Source organism: Cynocephalus volans, chromosome 9, assembly GCF_027409185.1.
Source record: "Cynocephalus volans isolate mCynVol1 chromosome 9, mCynVol1.pri, whole genome shotgun sequence".
Lineage (NCBI taxonomy): Eukaryota > Metazoa > Chordata > Mammalia > Dermoptera > Cynocephalidae > Cynocephalus > Cynocephalus volans.
Genome location: NC_084468.1, coordinates 140,890,264 through 140,911,687, shown reverse-complemented (window position 1 = coordinate 140,911,687; position 21,424 = coordinate 140,890,264). Strand labels below are relative to the sequence as shown.

Here is a 21,424-nt window from a genome sequence, read left to right as displayed (position 1 = left end):
GGTCACACAAAGTACTGGGTAGAATACGAGTCCCTCTCTTCCAGTTACTCTTCCTCATTAGAATTAGAACCCAAAATGTACTATCAGAATGACATAAATGAAAAAGAAAAACTAAGGCATTATTAGTCTCATTTTTTTTTCTTCTTGAAGCTTACAAGAGATTTAATATACAATTTAAAATATTTGTCGATCTCCTAACTTACAAAAGGTTATAAGGTAGGTGCATAAAACAAAAAGTTCAGAATCCAAATGTATACATACCTAAATATAATCCAAGGTGACAAATTGAAGTCTAGGGCATAGTAATTCATAATGCCATGCCTGATTTCAGGTTTTCACTTTTTTTTTTTTTTTTTTTGTCTTTTTCATGACCGGCACTCAGCCAGTGAGTGCACCGGCCATTCCTATATAGGATCCGAACACGCGCCGGGAGCGTCGCCGCGCTCCCAGTGCAGCACTCTCCAGAGTGCGCCACGAGCTCGGCCCAGGTTTTCACTTTTGATTTGCTTCTGTAACTCACACAAGTCATGGTAACTAAGTAAAATTTGAATCACTATCACCTAACCAGGCAACTCTAAGAATCAACTTTTACTCAGTCTCAAAATAATTACAAGCCTAAATAATGTTACATTCAAATAACAAAAATAATTTTCTAAGAGTTAAATTTTTTAAATATTACCAAACTGGGATGCACCCCATCAGGATTGCTTATTCTGTTACTATGGGAATCACTAACACACACTTCATACATTTAAATAACGGTGGAATGCTACAGTATTATAAAATGCCATGGAGACACAAAGGTCAAGATATTTTCACCTTTAAGAAATTTTTCAGTTTAAAAGAGAAGACAAGATGTGTATGTCTGTTAATTGCAAACTTATTACCAAGGGACAAATGCCTTAAAGAGATGCACAAGCTAAAAATAGTAAGAATTCCATAAGAGAAATCCTACCTCTAGTCCAAGTGACCAAGAAAAAGCTTCATGAAAGAGAAAACATTTAAATGTTGAAAATGACCAGGATAGGTGTGAGGGAGGGACAGCAGCATTAAATGAAAAGTTACTAGCATAGATAAAAAGGGAGGAAATCAAAAAGTGTGCTTGCGGGGCATTGATAAAGACCTGAGAATGGTGGCAGTCACAATGGAAGGAAGACCTACAAAGGAAAATGAATTAACCGTTTTCTTTCCTAAACTCCACAGTTACCTCTTTACAAAGTCAATTCAAACATAGGAACAGTTTGGGCCGGCCCGTGGCTCACTCGGGAGAGTGCGGTGCTGATAACACCAAGGCCCCGGGTTCGGATCCCATATACGGATGGCCGGTTCGCTCACTGGCTGAGCATGGTGCTGACAACACCAAGTCAAGGGTTAAGATCCCCTTACCGGTCATCTTTAAAAAAAAAAAAAAAAAAAAAAAAAAAAACATAGGAACAGTTTACCCAGAAGATAATGCAAGATTATTGTTCTTTGTGATTACAAGTATGATTCTTGACAATTACCACCCACATGAATAGGTTCTACCTGACAATGAGAAATGAGGCCTTGGGTTTTTTCCTCTAAAGCACCATTCTAAATAAATGGGCCCACAACAGCATTTTTTTTCTTGGAACTTTTACAATCAACTGAAAAAGTAAAAATGAAAGGAAATGGAAATTAGGACCTAGCCTAAAAGCAGTGGGAAGAAGGATAGTGTAGGTTCCTGTAAACATTTTTAATATGGTCATTTTCACAATCAGCAGAGAGGAATGTTTATCCAATAAGTTAAAAAGAAAATTCCGAGAAATTCTTACAATCTTCTGAATGAGATAACAGGGAGACATCGGGCTTTTTCTTTTAAAGCCTGAACAGGAGATAGAGTAAATGACATTTTACAATCAAAATCATTTAACCTATTTCATATATAAAGAAAACTGTAAAGATATACAAAAGGCCAGGTTTTAAGTTATGTTGGGTGAGATCCTTCTTATGTCTCCTAAAAAAAAAAAAAAAAATTCACCCCGCTTGATGAGAATGATGGATTGCTTTACACCAGACTTTCAAATATGTATAGGATAAGCGAGAATTTGTTCCTCTCCCCCATGCTATTCTGTATTTTCTTTCAACCAATTTGAAGGCAGATATTGACTTACTAAAAATTGAATATACTTAATATACTCTCTTCCTTTAGGGGTAAAAAAAATCACAAAAAGAAATACACAAAATGTTATGTAATACATTTGAAGTAAGGTTTAATTTAAATTGTTTTTAATCCTTTCCAGAAGACTATATTAATTATGTTTTCCCAAAAAGTGGGATGATATATGAAAGCATAAAACTTGCTACTAACTGAAGGAGAGTAAACACTATTGGGAAGTGCTGAGTTCTGATACTACACACTCTGTAGTAAGCTTTCATTAGCATTTTTTCTTTTACAAAGTTACACTTAATATTACTGGCAAGACACTGTTGCCAAATTCTGAGTGGTCAGTGTCTCTCCTGAACTGTGATGAAAGCAAAGGCTTTCAACTAAGTAATTTCACTTCTAACCTCAAAAATCCCATGGAATAGTCTCTTTTCTTGACACACGTTGTCATAATTAATTGCCATAAACAAATTATAATTTTAATTAATTACTTAAAAGTTATCCTTGTTGTTGCCAAGAAGTAACAGCTACTAAACACAACTCACAGTAAACTCATGCAAGTTTCTGTTTGTATACACGATAGAGAAATGTAAACAACTCAACAAAAAGTAAACAATTTTATCTCTGAATCCAATTACAAGGTTTAGATAATGTGCCTACAATCATTTTAACTAAGATAAAGTAGCAGTAAAACATTTCTTAATTGCAAACTAAAAGGAAATTAAGAGATCTTTGAGTAAAACACAATGCTGATTTATTGAGCAGAGCACCTAGCATATGCCAGGTAGTGGATGTAATGAATTCATAGTTGTCTGTTTTTTAATAATGAAAGACGAATTCTGGAAGAAAATTGTATTAAAATCTCTTAACTCTAGATTTCTAGAAAACCTAGACAAAGACCACAGACATGGTTTCAAGAATGTTAGACTGGAAAACTGAAGACAACAACCTAGACAAAAGTATGTCCTAACTATGAACAAAATTATGATTCAGAAAAACAATACTGGATGAACATTAGCAGATGAACAATAATAAATAAAACTTTAGCAAGTTTTATAGTTATGTTACCAATGCTATTTGTGGAATAAAATTTCTTTTCTCCCCTCAGAGTGTATTTGTAAAGATCACCAAGAGATTTTTTTTTTTTTAGAGTTACTAAAAGTTCTAGTCCTTGCTTGGCTATATTTAGGAAGAAAAAATAACTGAGATAGACAAGAGAGCTTTGTTCTTGCTGTTTTTAAATAACAGTGAAACTAGGCTGTGGGGAGTCCCCTCCTTTTCATTCCTCCTTGTGTAAAGATGCCTCTTTAGCAAAAAATTACAGGCTTGTAGTTATAGAAGACTTATTAGATCTTGAGCCCTGAAATCAGTTGGAAGTTCTCATCCAGAGCCCAAGAGACAACCCAGGAAAGAAAAACTTGTGTCTAACCTCCCCACCACCAAAAAAAAAGTAAAATAATAAGAATCCATATCCCTCCACAACACACACACACACACACACACACACACACACACAAACACAAACATACACACTTCAAACTTCCCTTTGGTCTTCCTGACAAAGGAAGTTTGCTCATTTACCTTATCTTCACCTTCCACAACCAATGGTAACTTACTTTAAAATACTATGTTTATCGTACTCATAACATAGAATAGCAAAATGGTCATGTATCATGCCCTCACACCATAACTGATCATTCAGCATCTCCATTAAAAAAAAAAAAAAAAAAAATGGTTACTCTTTCTCCCAAATTTGTCTGTTTCAATTTAAACTGATGCAGACCTGTTTCTTATCCATCTCTACATGGTTTTCTGGTCCAATGTACTCAGTGCAGGTGAAGGGCATGTTTCAAGCACTGCAAGAGCCTCAGCTGTCCTCCATGCTCTTCGCGTTTATCTTATCACCACTAAATTACTCGTCTTCATTCACCACACCAACTCTCACTGCCTCCAAGGATTCCTCACTGCACACCACAGAGACCAGAAATTCTTAACCTGGCATGACTAAACTTTTCAAACCTGCAAGCCAACCAAAAGGCAGTGAAACACAAGTTTCTGTAACCACCAGCAAGATACTTTTTATAGAGTATATGCAAAGTATTCAGGAATTAACACTTTCAGGACAACAAAACAGAAATACCTAATTACATATTACATCACAAGAGCCAAAAACAATCAGCCAGTAAATTTACCCTACCATGCAGGTAACTTTCTAAATATTCAAGTTACATGTTTCCAAAGCTTTTATTGTTACTATTGGCAAAATAAAGGACTAAAATAATGTATTTATGTTCATGGATTAATAGAATTTAAAATCAGTGTTTTCATTTCCTATATATTGGATATATCACCTTAGTCAGCTAATACTACAGTGTTTATTTGTAAGGTAACAAATCTGTTTCCTGTAGGACCAAAAAACAAAACAAAAACTTCCATCAAGTTACTTTGCCTTGAGATAAACAAGGAATGAAAAAGTATGTGACATGTACCAAGAAAATGAATTTATGATATGGAGCCCCTTCCTCAGAAAGCACCTGAAGTTCGCATTTGTAAATTGGTAAGCAACAGACAATAGAATAATCAACTGCAACATTCCTCACTGTGACCACTCAAAACTTCAAGCAACTAACTGGCAATTCCTAAAAGTCATTTTACATACAAACAAACCTGAGTTAGAATAATTAATATGAGGGTACTTCAAAAAGTTTGTGGGGAAAAAATGGAATTAAAAAATAGTAAAACTTTTTGAATGTTTTGAAGTTTTTGAAGATCTCTCATACAAAGTGAGAAAGAAAAATATGGTCAGGTGACTTAATGTTTTGACCAATTCAACATCTGGTCCCCAACCTACCTTCTGTCTTTACGTTTTCTAAACTTCGTAGAGCAGACCAATCAGGAAAGTTAACTATTTAGTCAAATCTGTTCAGAACTACATTCTAGACAACACCAGAAGAGCTCTGCAGTTATCTAACACTTGACTGTGAAAACACACACACTTAAATTTAAGGACTATAATTTTTTTTAAAAAATAAACAAGATGTAGACCAATTTTTGTTCATGATACTGATATTATTAATAGAATCAGCCCCTTGAAATAACAAAAAAAAAAAAATGTTCTCATAGCAAAGTTTGGTCCACTCCTCACCCTATCAAATATCAGGAAGGAACTTTCCACTTCTCTGAGGCATGACTTATAACAGCAATTAATAATATCCCCACACCCATACTCTTCCAAAGATATTTGCATTTTAAGAGAGATGGGCATCTAAGGCAGAGGGGGCAAACTTTCTCTGTAAAGAGCCAGACAGTGAATGTTTTAGGCATTGCAGGAGGTACTGTCTTTGTCAACTACTCAACTCAGCCTCTGTAGTATGAAAGCAGCCTCCCACAATATGTAAAAAATGAGCTAGGCCATGTTCTAATAAAACTTTATATATGAAAGCTGTGGGCTGGATTTGGCCAAAGAGCCATAGTTTGCTCATCCCCAATCTGAGTGATTAAATGTTCAAGAGTTTGCTAGCTCTGTCCCTGTGACACGGAGAAATTCACTTAACTACTCTTGGTATTTATTTCCTTTACTCAAAAGTCCAAACTAGATCAGAGATTTTCAAAATTAATTTTCAGTGGTGAAACTCCTTTTTCTAATAAAAATAAATAGAGGTGGCTAGGACCCCAGATTTCACAGCCTCCCCAAAGGCCCCTGGGGAACCTCGAGGACTATCTACAGGTCTGTGAGACTGGCTACCTAACTGTAATCACCTGATATTGAGGTTCCAGTCAGTATCAACACTGACATACCTGTTTTCTTCAATGCCATTTAAGGCATCCTCAGAAGGTGAGAGAAGCATTCTCTAGATGGGGGTCCTTTCAGATACCCCAGAAATTATATTATCTTCTTCCATGAAGAACAGTTACATGTCAAAATTAAAAATAAAATACAGATGAAAAGTAGAAGACAAGGAAGTGAAAGTTAAATGCTACTCTATATATGTATTTAGTAAAGATGTCTCTCACTCGTTAAAAATTTGTAAAAATATTTACCTAGAATATGTTTAAATCGATGTCATATTAAATCAATGAAGCGTATTTAACCTATTTCTTTATATCTGCATGTAAATCATTTTATAACAATTGTCATATCTATCAAAATGGGTCAAGGCAAGGCTCTCTACTTAGTAACAATTAATTGGCAAATTAGTTCTAGATACAAGAATTGAATTTCATTTTATAAGTTAGATCTTTCATTAATTTAAACTACAGTCAGCTCTCCATATCAGCAGGTTCCACGTATGTGGATTCAACCAACAATGTATCGAAAATATTCAAAAATAAAAATAGGCTGGCCGGTTAGCTTACTTGGTTAGAGCACAGCCTTATAACAGCAAGGTCACAGGTATGGTCCCCTTACTGGCCAGCTACCAAACAAAAATAATAATAATAAAATGGACTGGCCAGTTAACTCAGTTGGTTAGAACACAGTGTAATAACACCAAGGTCAAGGGTTCAGATCCCCATACTGGCCAGCCACCCAAAATAAATAAAAACAAATAAGTAAATAAATAAAAATAAAAAGTAACATTACAACAATATATGGGAGGATGTGCACAGGTTATATGCAAAGACTCCACCACTTTTTATCAGGGACGTGCTTGGGATTTGGCATGGGCGGGGGGCGGTCCTGGAACCAATCTTCCCCAGATACCAAGGAAGGACTATCAGTCAGAATATCAAAATAATTTTTAAAAAACCTGCATAATAGAACCAACAGGAAAAATTCATGCATTCTGTTAAATGCCAGTGAAACATCATGTAATAGATGGTTTCAAAATACTAGCACCAAAGTGACTAAACTTACAGGGATGCCAATGCAGGATATGCAATAAAAATAACTTTGTTCCACAGAGTTGCCTATTTCTATAAAGGAGTACTTGTTGCAGAAATTGAACCAAAAATTACTGCTCCTTTTCAGGTTTTATTCAATTTCCTATTAATATAGAAGCATATAATTATTTTTTCCCTTGTGTCACCAACTCTCAAACTCCCAGGAAAGCAAAATCAAGTTATTAAACATTTACCAGCTCAAATTCCTTGCTAAAAAAATATGCCAAGTACTGATCTTTAAAGAAAAGGAAGTCCCCATCCAATAAGCTCTAAGTCTAGTGGGACTGACAGATGAGTTCGAGTTAATTCATTTTAAATTAAAACAGGGTCCTAATTCAGGCATATGTCACACCACCACCCCCCACCATCAAAACAAATAATTTATGAAAACATAGAATATTTAAAGATGACAACTGCCCCCAGCTCTTACTAATAACATTTCTAGCCACTGGCTTCAGATAGCAAATTGTTTAACTGACCCCACCACACAACATTAAAAGCAGTTTATCTGTATAACTCTTGAATGCTATGAGAAGACGCCCATAACTAAACACACCACTTGCTCTAAAGCAGGACACAGTGCATTCTTACAGTTCTAGTATCAAAGCTAGTCTTCTATAACACTCAGTACGAAACTTCTTTTCTTAAAGACGTAAATTTATGATGTAAGTGTACGTTCAATAAAGTACAGAAAACTCTATTCAAACAGCCATCTTTTAAATATACTGGTATTTTACATACAAATATACATTTATTTATAAAAAGTGATGACTCAGCTTTTGGGTGGAATAACAAATTGAAACCTTAAAGTTCCAGAAAAAAAGACAAAGTATTACTACAAGCAGAAATACCAGTACACACAAATGGACCACAAAAATAAATATATAAAATAAAATTTCTGAAATTTTTTAAACAGAGTAAATCTGATGGAAAAGGAATTGATTCAGAAAATATCATAAGCCTATATTTTAAATTTTAAATCTATAGATGGGATGTTTAGAACCCGGATACCATAGAAATAATATTTAAAAGTTACATGCAGTGTTTTATAAATAAATATTTATCTGTAATGCTCACTGCTCACCCATTAGTATCTTTATCACTGTTTTTAAATAAGAGCTTGAGGTCCAGAAAATGAATAATCATACACCTAATAAGTGAACCAAGAAGTTGCATATATCTACGATTCCACAACTGTAGCTATACTAATGTACTATAGTAATAACTACACTCTATAATTCAGTAAGACTTTCAAAGAGGTCTCCTGAGAATCACTGCATAAACTTATTACGATCATCTATTTCCTATGCAAAATAAACTGGACCAATACTATCAGCTCACAGCATCCATTAATCTTAATCTTTCTTTCCTGTTTTTCTTAACTACACAGGCTTAAAAGCAAAATATTCAGATTTTTAGCCTCCTTTGCAGCCAAGACTAGCCATGTGGCACAGCTCTGGCCAATAATAGGTACCTAGAGAAGGCTTTATCTTCAAAATAAAGAAACAAAACCCTTATCAAGAAAAGAATCTTCAGTTCCCCCATTCTTTCCTGCTTGGTGGTGCAACCACCATCTTGTGACTCTGAAGACTGAGTTAGTTTCCTTAATGACATTCTTGAGCATCTGCACCAACCTAACCCTGCTCTGCTTACCTTTAGATTTCTTACTGTGTGAGAAAAATAAGCCCATTGTTGAGCCTCTATATGTGTAATTTTTGGTAACCTGAATGCTAACACAATCTATGCTATAAATCAAGTCTATCATATCAACTTATCTAATAAATCACTTTGGCGTATTAGTCATAAGATATACTAATGATGAAAAGTTACCTATGAGAATTAAGATCAAAGAGTAATGAGTACCAACTACTGAAAAACAGTAATAACAGCAAATATTTATTAAACACTCCATGACAGAGACTGTGTTAAGAACTTTAAAATACATTAATTTATTTAACCTTCACAACCATATGAGGTTGGTAATATTACCATACCTACCCATGGTAAAACTTCATCAATCCTTGACAAAAACAAAATATGGTGACACAAAGCTAAATTTATTTATTCTGAGATTATGACATTCCTATTTTTATAATGGTAAAATGATCTTTCTTAAATGAGAACAGTGCATGGCTAATTTGTTTATTTTAACGTGCTTATTTGTCAAAATAAACAGGTGACAAACCAGTGTCAGTACCCCACTATGTTATGAAATTTCAACAGTCTATGCCTGAGACCCACTGAGGTGAAGTAACCTGCCCAAGGCCACAAAGAAAGCACTTTGTTTAACACCAAAGTCCAGGATCATGACCGCTATGTTATATGAAGGAAACACACTAAATAAACTCAAAACAAATATTCTGTGGATACAACTAAAATTTAAAATATAAATTTGTAATTACAAAGGAAAACAGACATTCCAGAATATACGAAGTGGGAATAAAAACTTTTAAAGTGAAATGATTTCACCATGTTGCATCCCACAGTTTTTTCTAACAATATGATGTAGGCCTAAACCATACCAGAGAAAATGGAATCAAGATAGGAATTCCCACTCATTCCAACCTAAGTCTCAGATGATAATTAGGTTTGCAGGTTCACATTTGGGAATACAAAATTTTTGGGTCTCTAAGTGCTCTGTACCTAAAAAAAAAAAAGTTTGTGGTATCCCAAACCCAAGAAACAGGCATGCAAGAAAAAATGAAAAAAGAAAAAAAAAAAGAAACAGGCATACAGAAAATGTTTACCCCTAAAGCTTGCTCCTCAATTTCTTCCAGCTCCATAAAAAAAAAGGGGGGGGGAGATAAGATATGAACGAAGATTAGAAACAAATTGAAATGCTGTCAAATTCTTCCTTACCTCGGTTCTTGGCATTTTATGATCTGTATTTCAATTTTTAAACTCATGAGTTTTTAAAATTCATTTGTAGTTGTTTGGAAATGTATATATTTGATCAGTTTCTCAATACAGTTAACTAAAAATTGCAACTTAGATCGACAGGCAAATAACTTTTAACAATTCAACCAAACATTTCCTAATAAATTTGAATGTGTTTTTTAAAAAGTTTTCAAGATTGAATAATGTAGCTTAAGAGAAAAAAATCAAAAACTTATTGCCTTGCAGAATTCAAATAGGTACTCATATAAAGAATGACAGGATTGATGTTAAATAAGTTTACTCTACACCAATAAATTTACATTTTTTATTTTATTTTATAAGATTTTAATTACTTCAAAACTTGACCAGCTCTCTTCTTTTTCATTTGTGCCCTCAAATGCAATCTATTATTAAAAACATCAAACACAGAAAAAAATTATCTTAAAATATATAAAACAAATGGTTTATATCTTTATACTGAAAACAGTAAATATCTTCCTTTTGGGTTTTTTGGTGGGGGGAGGGGAGGAGTGGCAGCTGGCTGGTACAGGGATCCAAACCTTTGACCTTGGGGTTATCAGCACCATGCTCTAACCAAGTGAACTAACTGGCCAGCCCTGTATTTTATTTATATTTATCTCAAATGTTAGGTCCCATATTTTTTAAATCCAGTCTTCCAACACCAATTTCAGTTACAGAAAAAAGTACATGGTACACAAAAACAGCATGCATTCTCCAGTGCTTACCACCAAAAACAGAAAAAGGAAAGTTGGCTGGCTAAGCCATTGGGGGGGAGGGGGTGACTTTATATAATCTAAATACAAAGGCATATATGTGGGGGGTGGAGATTTACAGAGATTTTTGCTTTGCTTAGATTTTTTTTTTTTTTTTTTTTTTTTTGGACCGGTAAGGGGATCGTAACCCTTGGCTTGGTGTTGTCTGGCGCGCTCAGCTAGTGAGCGCACCCGCCATCCCTATATAGGATCCGAACCTGCAGCAGGAGCGCTACTGCGCTCCCAGCGCCTTACTCTCCCGAGTGCACCACAGGGTCGGCCCCCTGATTTGATTTCTAAAGCAGCTCTTTTTATTTTCTTTTTGGATGCTAACAGAGTCCTAAAAAAAAAGTCTAAATGAAAGTATCGAATATACTCAGCTTAGATAACACAACCATCCATAGCTATAAGAGGGCCTCTGACTAGACTTTTCAAACACACCCTCGCCACTCCCCTCCCTTCCACCCCCACACTCCTACTGAAAGTAACAAGTTAAAGATTTTTTAAGTTCACAAGAAAGGAAAAAAGCGGGGTGGGGAATCCACAACTTAAATTTCACTAAGACTGACTTCCTTAAAAGTATTACCACAAATTACTATTTTTACTTAACGTACATGAAATATTCCATTTCTGTACTTTTTTTCTTATACCAAATATTCTAATTTACTTAAATTCAGGACTATAAAAGATTCAAAGTTGGTAAAATGCATTCCATCTTGTGAATGTCTACAAAATAGGTAAGAATAAAGGTAAATGAATATTAAAAGTTATTATTTTAGCTCTTCTCACCCATTTATTAGCTACTGTGTATATGCACGTGTATTTTTTTTTCTGATTTTGTATGTTTATTTTAAATTTTCTCCAACTGACATTTTTCTAATGGTCCAATGCATACAAAATATTCAGCTAAAATCTACTGGGTTCTTCATTAATATTAAATCATTAACCAGGAAAAATACTGTTTTTTAAAAAATAATTTGGTAGCCCGTTTTCAGGGTAACAAAAAAATTCCAAAAGCTATGCTTCCTTTTCTAACTTTTAATTTTGAAATAACATTTTTTGTTAGTCTTTTTTTCAATGTAAACTTAATTTTGAAATAACTTTAGTCTACAGTTATTAAAAAAATAGTTCAGAGATCCCATATCCCCCTCTCACCCAGATTCCCATAATTCATGTAAAATAACCACAGTAAAATTAAATATTTGTATTTCACCTGCTGTCCTAATATTATTTTTTCTGGTACATAATCAATTCTAGAATCCCACATTGCATTTGGTTATCACATTTCCTTAGTCTCCTCCAACCTGTCGTTCCTCGGCAATTTGCGGAGTATTGACTAGTTCTTTTGTAGAATGTCCTGATACTGATTTTTTTGTTGTTTTTAGTAAGAATACCACAGATGGCATCTTCTCAGTTCATCACGTCAGGAGACACATGATACTGATATGTCTTATTACTGGTGATGTTAACTCTGATCATCAGGTTAAGTCAGTGTCTGCCAGTGTTCTTCACTATAAAGGTATTGATTGTATCATTATAATTAATTAACTAATCTTATGGGGGAGGATACTTAGAGACTATGCAAATACCCTGAGAATGTGATATATAGTGATATTTCTCATCATACTTTCATTCACTAATATTGGCATGCATTGATGATTCTTGCTTGCAACAATGACCTACTGTGGTGTTTGCCTACTGATGATTTTCTATTTTCATCATTCCTTATACATTTTCCAATTGGAATTCTACAGCAACAAAGAGCTGTCTCTTATCCCATTTACTTATTTATTCAATTAGTTACTTATATCAGTACAAGCTCATGGATATTTTCTTCCCTAGGGGTTATCATGTATTACTCTCATTATTTATTTTGTTGCTCAAATTGTCCCAGATTTGGCTATTGGGACTTTGCACATACATTCATTAGATTTTTGATTTGTTAGATTAAAAAAATAAAAAAACTCTTCAACTGGAGATCAAGTAATGTCTCTGAATGAAGGACTATGATGGCTAAGGATAGCCTGACCCCTTCCATTATAACCAAAAACCAAAAAACTTTTGTACAGAAAGGAAATATATGTATCAAAGTATCCCAAATGTGTTGTACTATCACAACACATCACTCTTGCTCATCCAAGACCTTATGATCCCTGGTATACACTTTCTATACATTATTATAGAATTTTCTCTTCATTGTCACTATTTAAATCATCTCACCTTGCACCACCATCCCCCCTCCCCCCCATCCCCAGATTATTACTGGTACCTTAGGAACACAGGGCCAAACCATTCAGTAACAATAGGGAAATTCATTTTAGCCAAAAGGTAATGAGCTTCAATACCCTGAGTGAAAAAAGCCAACCCCAAAAGGTCACATACTGTATGATTCCATTTATACAACACTTTTGACAAGACAAAATTATAAAAGTGAAGAACAGGTTACATTTTCCAGAGGTAGGGAGGGGGAGTGATGCGACTATTAAAGAGCAACAAGAGAACCATTTGTGGTGCTGAAATGGTTCTGTATCTTGACTGTATTAATGTCAATACCCTGGTTATGATATTAGACTATAGTTTTGCTAACATATAACTAATGAGAGAAACTGCATAAAAGGTACACTGGATCTCTCCACATTATTTCTTACAACTACATGTGAATCCACAATTATCTCAAACTAAAAAATTTAATTTAAAAAAGATAATGAGTCAACTCTAGAATGAATTCTCAGGAGAAATCAGATAATCACCACAATGCTTTAACCCTCCTGCATTCATTGATTGTTAGCTCCTAGGAAAGTTACTGTCAGGCCTCCCCAGAATGACCAGCTAATGATTAATTCTTGTTTAGGGTCTCTTCTTTTCTTACTAGCTTTTATGTTAGGTGGAACAAATACCATGGGCTAGAGAAGAACAGAAAGGTGCCAAGGGCCAGATATTAGGGTGACTGTTGGTTTGTCAACTAAACTGCCAATGGGAGCAAAATGTAAATTTTCATTTCAATTCATTTCACTTACATTAAATATTCAAAAAATTCTAAAGCTCCATAATCTATGATTTTCAACTTGTGGGAGGCAAGCAATGGGAAACTAAACAAGAGGGAAGAGGAGTTTAGTTCCAATGACAAAACAAAGTTCTTCTTTAAGTCACTGACACTAACTCTTCCAAATAATTTTTATGCATAAAAGATGTGAAGGCAGAGAAATGGTAGAGCCAGCACTATTTAAAATGCAAGGACTAAATTTTCCCCTCCATAAAAACTAACCCCACCACCCACCACACCGAAAGTAATTCTTTTGCAGACTGGAGAAAAAGGAAATAACTGAATATAGCAGGAAACACATACTTCACACAGTTCAGTAAGTGGTGGTTAATTAGCATGTGAGACCAGAGGTGGTTTTTTTTTTTTTTTTTTCCTGAAAAGATAAAAATCCTAATCAAAATAAGGTGGCAATCAGCTTATTCTTCTCTACAAAAGCTGACATTGTAACCACTGAACATATTCTTAGTAACTATATATATATTCTAGCTCCAACAAATCTACAAAAGATCAATTATATGTTCTAAAAATTGCTTCTCCTCCTGATTTACCAACATTAATCTATCTAAACAATAATGGTGTAGAGGAATAAGGAACTCTTCTCAAAGATTCACCACAATCATTATATTGTGTCATCACAAGTCAATCTTGATTTTTCATATAAATAAATTCATTTTTGCCTGCTTAAATTCAGAAGTTCTTCAATTCTTCCAAAGGATGGAAAGCTTGGAAATCACATTGTCATTCAGATTAAGAAATACTATTATATTTCGCATAATTATATAATAAATCAGATATTTCATGCTAGATTCTCAGAATGTACATGCAGTGAAGATACCAAAGTTTAAGGAAAAAAAGAGTATAAGAAAAATTTTTAAAATCACAACAATTATATTGAACCACTTGGATGGATTTTTTTTCTTATGAACTAGGAAATGTCCATCACTGCCATTTGCCATAATTAGGCTGTACTGGATAATGCAAGCATAGTTTAATACAATGAGTAGTTGATATAAATGTGCACACACTCATCTAGTCTGTCCAGCAGATTCTATTCCTACAATATTTCTAATCCACCTCCACTGTATCATTCAGGCCCCCAACTATCTCAAGCCTGGAGAATGGACATCAATCTTTAAGAGAACTCTCTCGTGGTCTCTTTGCTGCCCTCCAAATCACAAGCTTCTACACTCCAGTGGAGCCACTCCCCATACCCTACTCACTCTCTTAGCTCGAAGCACACTGAACAAAGGTCTATACATGTTCTTGTTTTCTTACGACCATATGTGCTACTCATGTGGATAGCAGGTCAGTCTGGCAAATCCTTCATGTCCCCTAGTCCACTGGTGGGTGAATTCCCACTCCCCTACAACTCAATACACACTCATCTACAAAGTCTACATCCTCTTCAGTGTTGTCACAGGAAGGCTTCTATAGCACAAATGAATCAGAGCCTACTTATAGGATCCAGCAGATTGGCGAGTTACTTGAGGGACACACATCTCATTTCATCTTTGAATTCCCAAGGCCTGGTAAATAATAGGAACGTGATTAAAATGTGCTATAATAAGAACTATCATTAGACACTGCACTAAATAGTTAATGTACTATCTTTCACTTATTCCACAAAGCAACCTCAGGAAGCCATTATCAGTTCATACATGAGGAAACTGTTAACCAAAAATAGGGTGAAGAAAGAGAATATCCCATAAAATGCAGATATCAAGGAATCTTGACTATCACCAGTTTCTGTATCTTTATCCCTAACCAAAGTAACTTTGATATAAAATTTATAAAATAAGTAACAAAATTCTTTTAAAGTTTTCATATCAGTCAAGCAGAAGCAGAGTCTTTGTGTCACTAAAATGTTATCAGATCATTATTTCATATAGGCAATTTATGTCTGAGGCACTATTACTTTATGTGATTTGAATTTCAAATATCATGAAGGAAGACCCTACTGTGATAGTTTAAATCCCCCAAAATCTACCAGAATGAAGTTTTGTTCAGCTCCACAGTAAAATTTTTAAAAAAAAAAAAAGGCATAGCACGTTTTCTTATGAAGCAAAGAATTTTGTATTTCAAGAACTGAGCTTTGGAGTGACAGTATATCCTCCCTTTCTTATTAAATGGCAAGAGAGTTAATAAATTGATAGTGATAGGAGGGTATAACGGTCTTGTCTTTATTTTGTGTCCTTTCCTGAGGGAGAAAAAGCAAAAAGTTGGCAACAAGGTAGTTCTCTACCTCTTTTTTTTTTTTTTTTTTTTTAACTCTTCTTTGAAATCCCAGGGTTTGGGAACAATTGCAACTGCATTAAACTTGTATCTGAATCTACATATAGCACTGAAGTTAGAGAGATTCATTTTAAATCTCAGCCAACATGTGCAAAGCTAATTACGGAACCGTTAGTTACTAAATGTTTAAAAGGTTGTTTGAAGGCAATTAAGCTTCCATCTATATTGCAAAAGAATGTTAATTTTTACCATAAAATAAGTCCTCACTTGTTCAAAGTCACATGTGAATACAGTTTGAAATTAATATTTCAGTTATAAATGTGTATTTTTAACCAACAAATTCAAATATCATTGTCATGAAATGTAAATGCTTGTGGCCGAACATTTTTGTGAGAAATGGCTTTTCAAATTGCATACAGATAGTTTAGATGTGCTTTATGAACAAAACTACTTAAGAAACAAATATTATTACTAGAAACCAAAAATGAGCTAAAATATAATCAAGGTATAAGCTGTAAAATGAAAATGAGCCTGCTCATAAACAATGGTAAAAAGAAACTCAAGTGGAAAATTTAACTGTAACAGACACAACTCTTCCACTACATTTGAAAGTTAAATATTTGTCAGAGATATTCTTTTAAGCGGATTCTCATAATTTAAAGTTCTCTGGGCTAAAGGGTTTTTTTCCCGGCCCTCTCATTATAATTCAAGATGAATTCTACTGAGTAACTGCAAAGAATTAAATCCTATACTCTGTCATGAAGTCACAGCTGACAAGCTCATGAGTTAGCAACTAAATCAAAAGATATAATAGCCCAGAAAAATTCAGATTGAAAGACAAAGTAAGATTATTAATTAGGAGGAGATGAGGTGGGGATTATTTTACACATACCATTTTAAAAAGTAGCTTTTACAACAAGCTAAAAAGCATTAAACTAGGTCTTTAAAGTAGGGAAAACAATTTGCAATAGATGTTTCACCTGAAAAACTAAAAACATTACATATTTAAACACTGTACAGAAGCAATTTCAAAGGGCCTGAACTCAACAAGTTAATAAAATGGTTTAGAAAAATCATTTTATTGGATAAGGCCTTGGGGGATAAAGCTGTTTGTAATTTATTTACATCTTTTACTTCACTAAATTGCTTTGGTGACCAAGCTTCTCATTTAAGTGATTAAAGACACAAACCCAAATAGTTTAATAAAGCAATTACTTAAGAGTCCTGTTTTTCAACAGAGGTGCACTGAAAAATATCAATAGAATGTTTAGTGCTCATTATTTCCAAGGGGGTTCGTTATTTAGAACACAGTGCTCCTCTATTCACTAGAACTCAGCCAGGTTTCCAGACACACAATATGGGACACACATTGGATTAAAGACTTTTTCTTCCTTTCAGAATATGAGGTAAAATAGTGACAGCCTCTTGAATCTGAATATGTATGACTTGGCTAAAAATTCAGAAGACAATTTGTTTTGTATTTCTCCTTACCATTTCCCCTCTCTAATAAGATGCCTAAATAGAATGGGTTCCCATTTTCCAGGTGGGCTTGAAAAGCTCTCAAATTATGAAAGTCTCTGGAACTCTCTCCCCACCCCAGAGTCAACTTCTTAGGTTACACTAGTGACATCACGATTACTTCTAGGTAATTGATTGACATAAATATAAAACTATGTCTTCACAGAGTTTGGTGGAGGAAGTGGGCTGGCAGCGTTTTAAAAAAGGAGAGAAACTGAATTTAACAACAATAAAAAGATTATATATTTTCCTCTATTCTTTTCTTTTAAAAGCACCTTCCTTTCTCTTGTAATAAGAATTCACACAAACTCCTTCATTGAGTCTATCCTCAGAAACAGAAGGAAGCACAACAGCAAAAATTTCCTAATATGTGTCCTTCTGTTCATGACATCAAGTTTATTTAAGAAGGTTGCTTTTCTTATATTACAAATGTCTAACTCTCAAACATTCATGAGAAAAGATAGTACAGAAAAACTTACAGCATTGCATTAACAAAGAGTTCAATACAAAAAGCACTTTCTACGAAAGCATTTTTTTTTACTTTTGAGTAAATTTCAAACTGTTAGAAGATTATTTCTGACAAGCCAGGTAAAGATGGAAAACATTCACATTTCAAACTCGTTTCTCTTTAAAACAATAAACAAACATGGTTTGTGTTAGTATAACCAAATGAACATCAAAGTTAATAGGACTGACACTTAAGAATCTCTAAAAGGCTGGCTGGTTAGCTCAGGTGGGTTAGACTGTGGTGTTTTAACATCGAAGTCAAGGATTCAGGGCTGGCCCGTGGCTCACTGGGGAGAGTACGGTGCTGAAGTCAAGGATTCAGATCCCCCTACATGCCAGCCACCACACACACAAAAAAGGTCTGAATGGTTTGGTAGATTTCCCTGTTGACTTTTTCTGTGAAGGTTTGGGGGGGGGGAAATGTGCTGCTTTAAGGTTGTCAATGTAGCTTTCGTGTTATGGTCTTAGTAGTAATCGGCCAACTTACTTCTGACTCAGGCCGAGTTCTGTGTTGTTTTTACTCTACTCTACACAATTGGCAGGGGAACGGAAAGTTTAACAGTTCATTTATTTGACACAAACCGCAGACTGTCACAGTGGAGGTTTTGTCTCTTCCAGTCTTGTTTGGTGACCACCTCCCCACCTGATAGTAGGCTTCAGTCATTGTTATTCTTCTAACTAATCAACCAAAGGCACCACTTCTGCCCTCTCTAATTTCCACTGAAGGCCTCTGACATCATTTTCTGACCAGCCTTGCTAGGTTCTAAGATTCTCAGCATGTGTGATTTCACTTGGCACTTCCAATAGTATTCTTGAAAGAAACAGAAATATCTCACTGAAATTTGCTTTTCCTTCATGCTGCGACTGGGAATGTGCATTTTCTGAAGCAATGACTGAAACAATGGATGATTTTAAAACAAATAGTAGATGAGGAAGGTACAGGAGGGGCAGTGCAACCCCAAGAGAGGGACAAGATCAAGGCTGGACAGTCCTTGGTTGTGAATAAAAACAGTCTTTTAGATTAGGAACTTTCCAGAGATACTTAAATAAATTTTCTTGTAAAATTACAGCCCATCTTCCACACATCTGATAAACGTGTGCAATCTATCCATGATCCCCAGATGTGACAGCTCCATCAGAGAAATTTCAAAAATGGTACCAGGTGCCACTCTTGGGGCTTGTCCAAAGGAAGATTCTATTTTATTCTGTTCTCCCCCACATTAAATAATAATAATCATCGTCTGAGAATAAGAGCATTTGGATTTGGACAGATGGCACCCAACACCTAACAAGCGAAGCAACTCTTTCAAGCATTAGATCCTAAATGTCTGATGGTTCCAGGATCAGGAGGGCTTATTTGTCTTAAGAGGGTTGGCAAGCAGGATCCTCTGTAGTCACCATCCCAGTACTTAGGACTATGCGTCATTATCCCAGTCAGCAACTAAAAGCAAAGAAAATCAAACCACCACATTTTTATAAAATTTTCCTCTTTCTAGTACAACTTGAGACGACCAAATCCAACCTCATCAGCAGTTCCTCCATATAAAGAGAAAAATAAGCCTGAAGAAAAACAAATGTATAAAGGTTAACAAACTTATCTAATTTTGACAAGGTTGTGCAACACCAAAAGAATCTGCAGGGTGCCCTTCCTGGGGATGTATTTGAATATGCCTGCTCTGCAGTTATGTCTGCAATTTAAACTAAAAGCACTAGCCTAGCTATTCAACTTTTTTTTTTTTCATTCAAAGGAAAGCAGCATCCCTTTTTCAAAAACGCAAAATAGTAAACATACAAACATCTCAATGTTTTGCTTTAGAAGGCCAACACGGACTTGTCTTTTGTAGAACCATTCAAGTTTCCTCCTAAACCTTTCCAACCACCACTGAACTCTGAAGGTAGAAGGGCCAAAGGCAAGGGCAGGAACAGAGCCTGTAGTCCTGGTGGCAAGAGGAGCTGGCCGAGGTGAGACCCCACCCCCGAGATTTACAGGCGCCCGAATACAGTTGGGGAGAGAAGCTAATTAGGGAATCACCCCCGACACACTCCACACACACACACACCCGAATCCCCCCCCACACACTCCATACACACACACACCCGAATCTCCCCCACACTCCATACACACACATACCCGAATCCCTCCCACACGCCATACACACACACACCCGAATTCCCCCCCACACTCCATACACACACATACCCGAATCCCTCCCACACTCCATACACACACCCACCCGAATTCCCCCCACACTCCATGCACACACACACCCGAATCCCCCACACACTCCATACACACGCACACCCGAATCTCCCCCACACTCCATGCACACACACACCCGAATCCCCCACACACTCCATGCACACACACACCCGAATCCCCCCCGACACACACTCCATACACACACACACCCGAATCCCCCCCACACTCCATGCACACACACACCCGAATCTCCCCCACACTCCATGCACACACACACCCGAATCCCCCCCACACTCCATGCACACACACACCCGAATCCCCCCCACACTCCATGCACACACACACCCGAATCCCCCCCACACTCCATGCACACACACACCCGAATCCCCCACACACTCCATACACACACACACCCGAACCCCCCCCGACACACACTCCATACACACACAAACCCGAATCCCCCCCACACTCCATGCACACACACACCCGAATCCCCCACACACTCCATGCACACACACACCCGAACCCCCCCCGACACACACTCCATACACACACACACCCGAATCCCCCCCACACTCCATGCACACACACACACACCCGAACCCCCCCCGACACACACTCCACACACACACACACACCCGAATCCCCCCCGACACACACTCCACACACACACACACACACACCCGCCGAGCAAACGGAGGGGAAGGTCAGAAACCGGGAGGGGAGCGTAAAAGAAGAGAATATCACAGGGAGGGAAAAATAAACCCAGGATGGCCGGGGATAAAGACTCAGAGGTGGGATGTCGTTGGAAGTTGGCGGTTCTGACGGGAAACCGTGTCAGGGGCGAACCGTGTCAGGAAGACGGTGGGGGACAGGGGAGGGCGAAGCCTGTAAGGCACAAATCCGACCAAATGCGGCGGCTGCGGGCGGCGGGTCTCACCTGGGGGGTCCTCTCGGCGGGGTTCTTCATCACCGCTTGGCGGAAGCTGTTATCCACGTAGGACGCCATCTCCCCCGCGGGCCGGGCCGGGCCGGGCCGGGGCAGCTCTGCACCCTCGCCGGCCTCCTCCGGGCCCAGCGCAGCCGCTGCCTCCGCCCTGCGCGCTCCGCCCGCCCGCCTGAGGCTAATAAGCCAAACCGCGGCCGCGGCGGCGCGGAGCCCGCGGAGGGGCGCTCGGCTGGGCCCGGCGGCCCCGAGCGCGGGACAGGCGCGAAACAGGGACAGGCGCCCAGCTCCGGAGCCTCGCGGCCAGAAGGGGCCCTGCGGC

The 21,424-nt window shown here is 36.9% G+C and overlaps 1 protein-coding gene across 5 annotated transcripts in view; it reads right to left on the bottom strand.

Annotated features, from left to right (window-relative positions):
- RAPGEF2 (Rap guanine nucleotide exchange factor 2) overlaps nt 1–21,214 on the bottom strand; it is a 249,845-nt gene extending 228,631 nt beyond the window's left edge. For 3 of the 5 annotated variants that reach the window (XM_063108822.1, XM_063108821.1, XM_063108825.1), the window contains exon 1: nt 21,097–21,213. In XM_063108822.1, the coding sequence (XP_062964892.1) occupies nt 21,097–21,165 (69 nt within the window). In that variant the 5' untranslated portion in view covers nt 21,166–21,213. Of the gene's footprint in view, nt 1–21,096 lie in introns of all 5 variants that reach the window. The other 2 variants (XM_063108820.1, XM_063108823.1) reach the window with 1 other exon arrangement.
- Between the last annotated feature and the right edge of the window lie 210 nt (nt 21,215–21,424).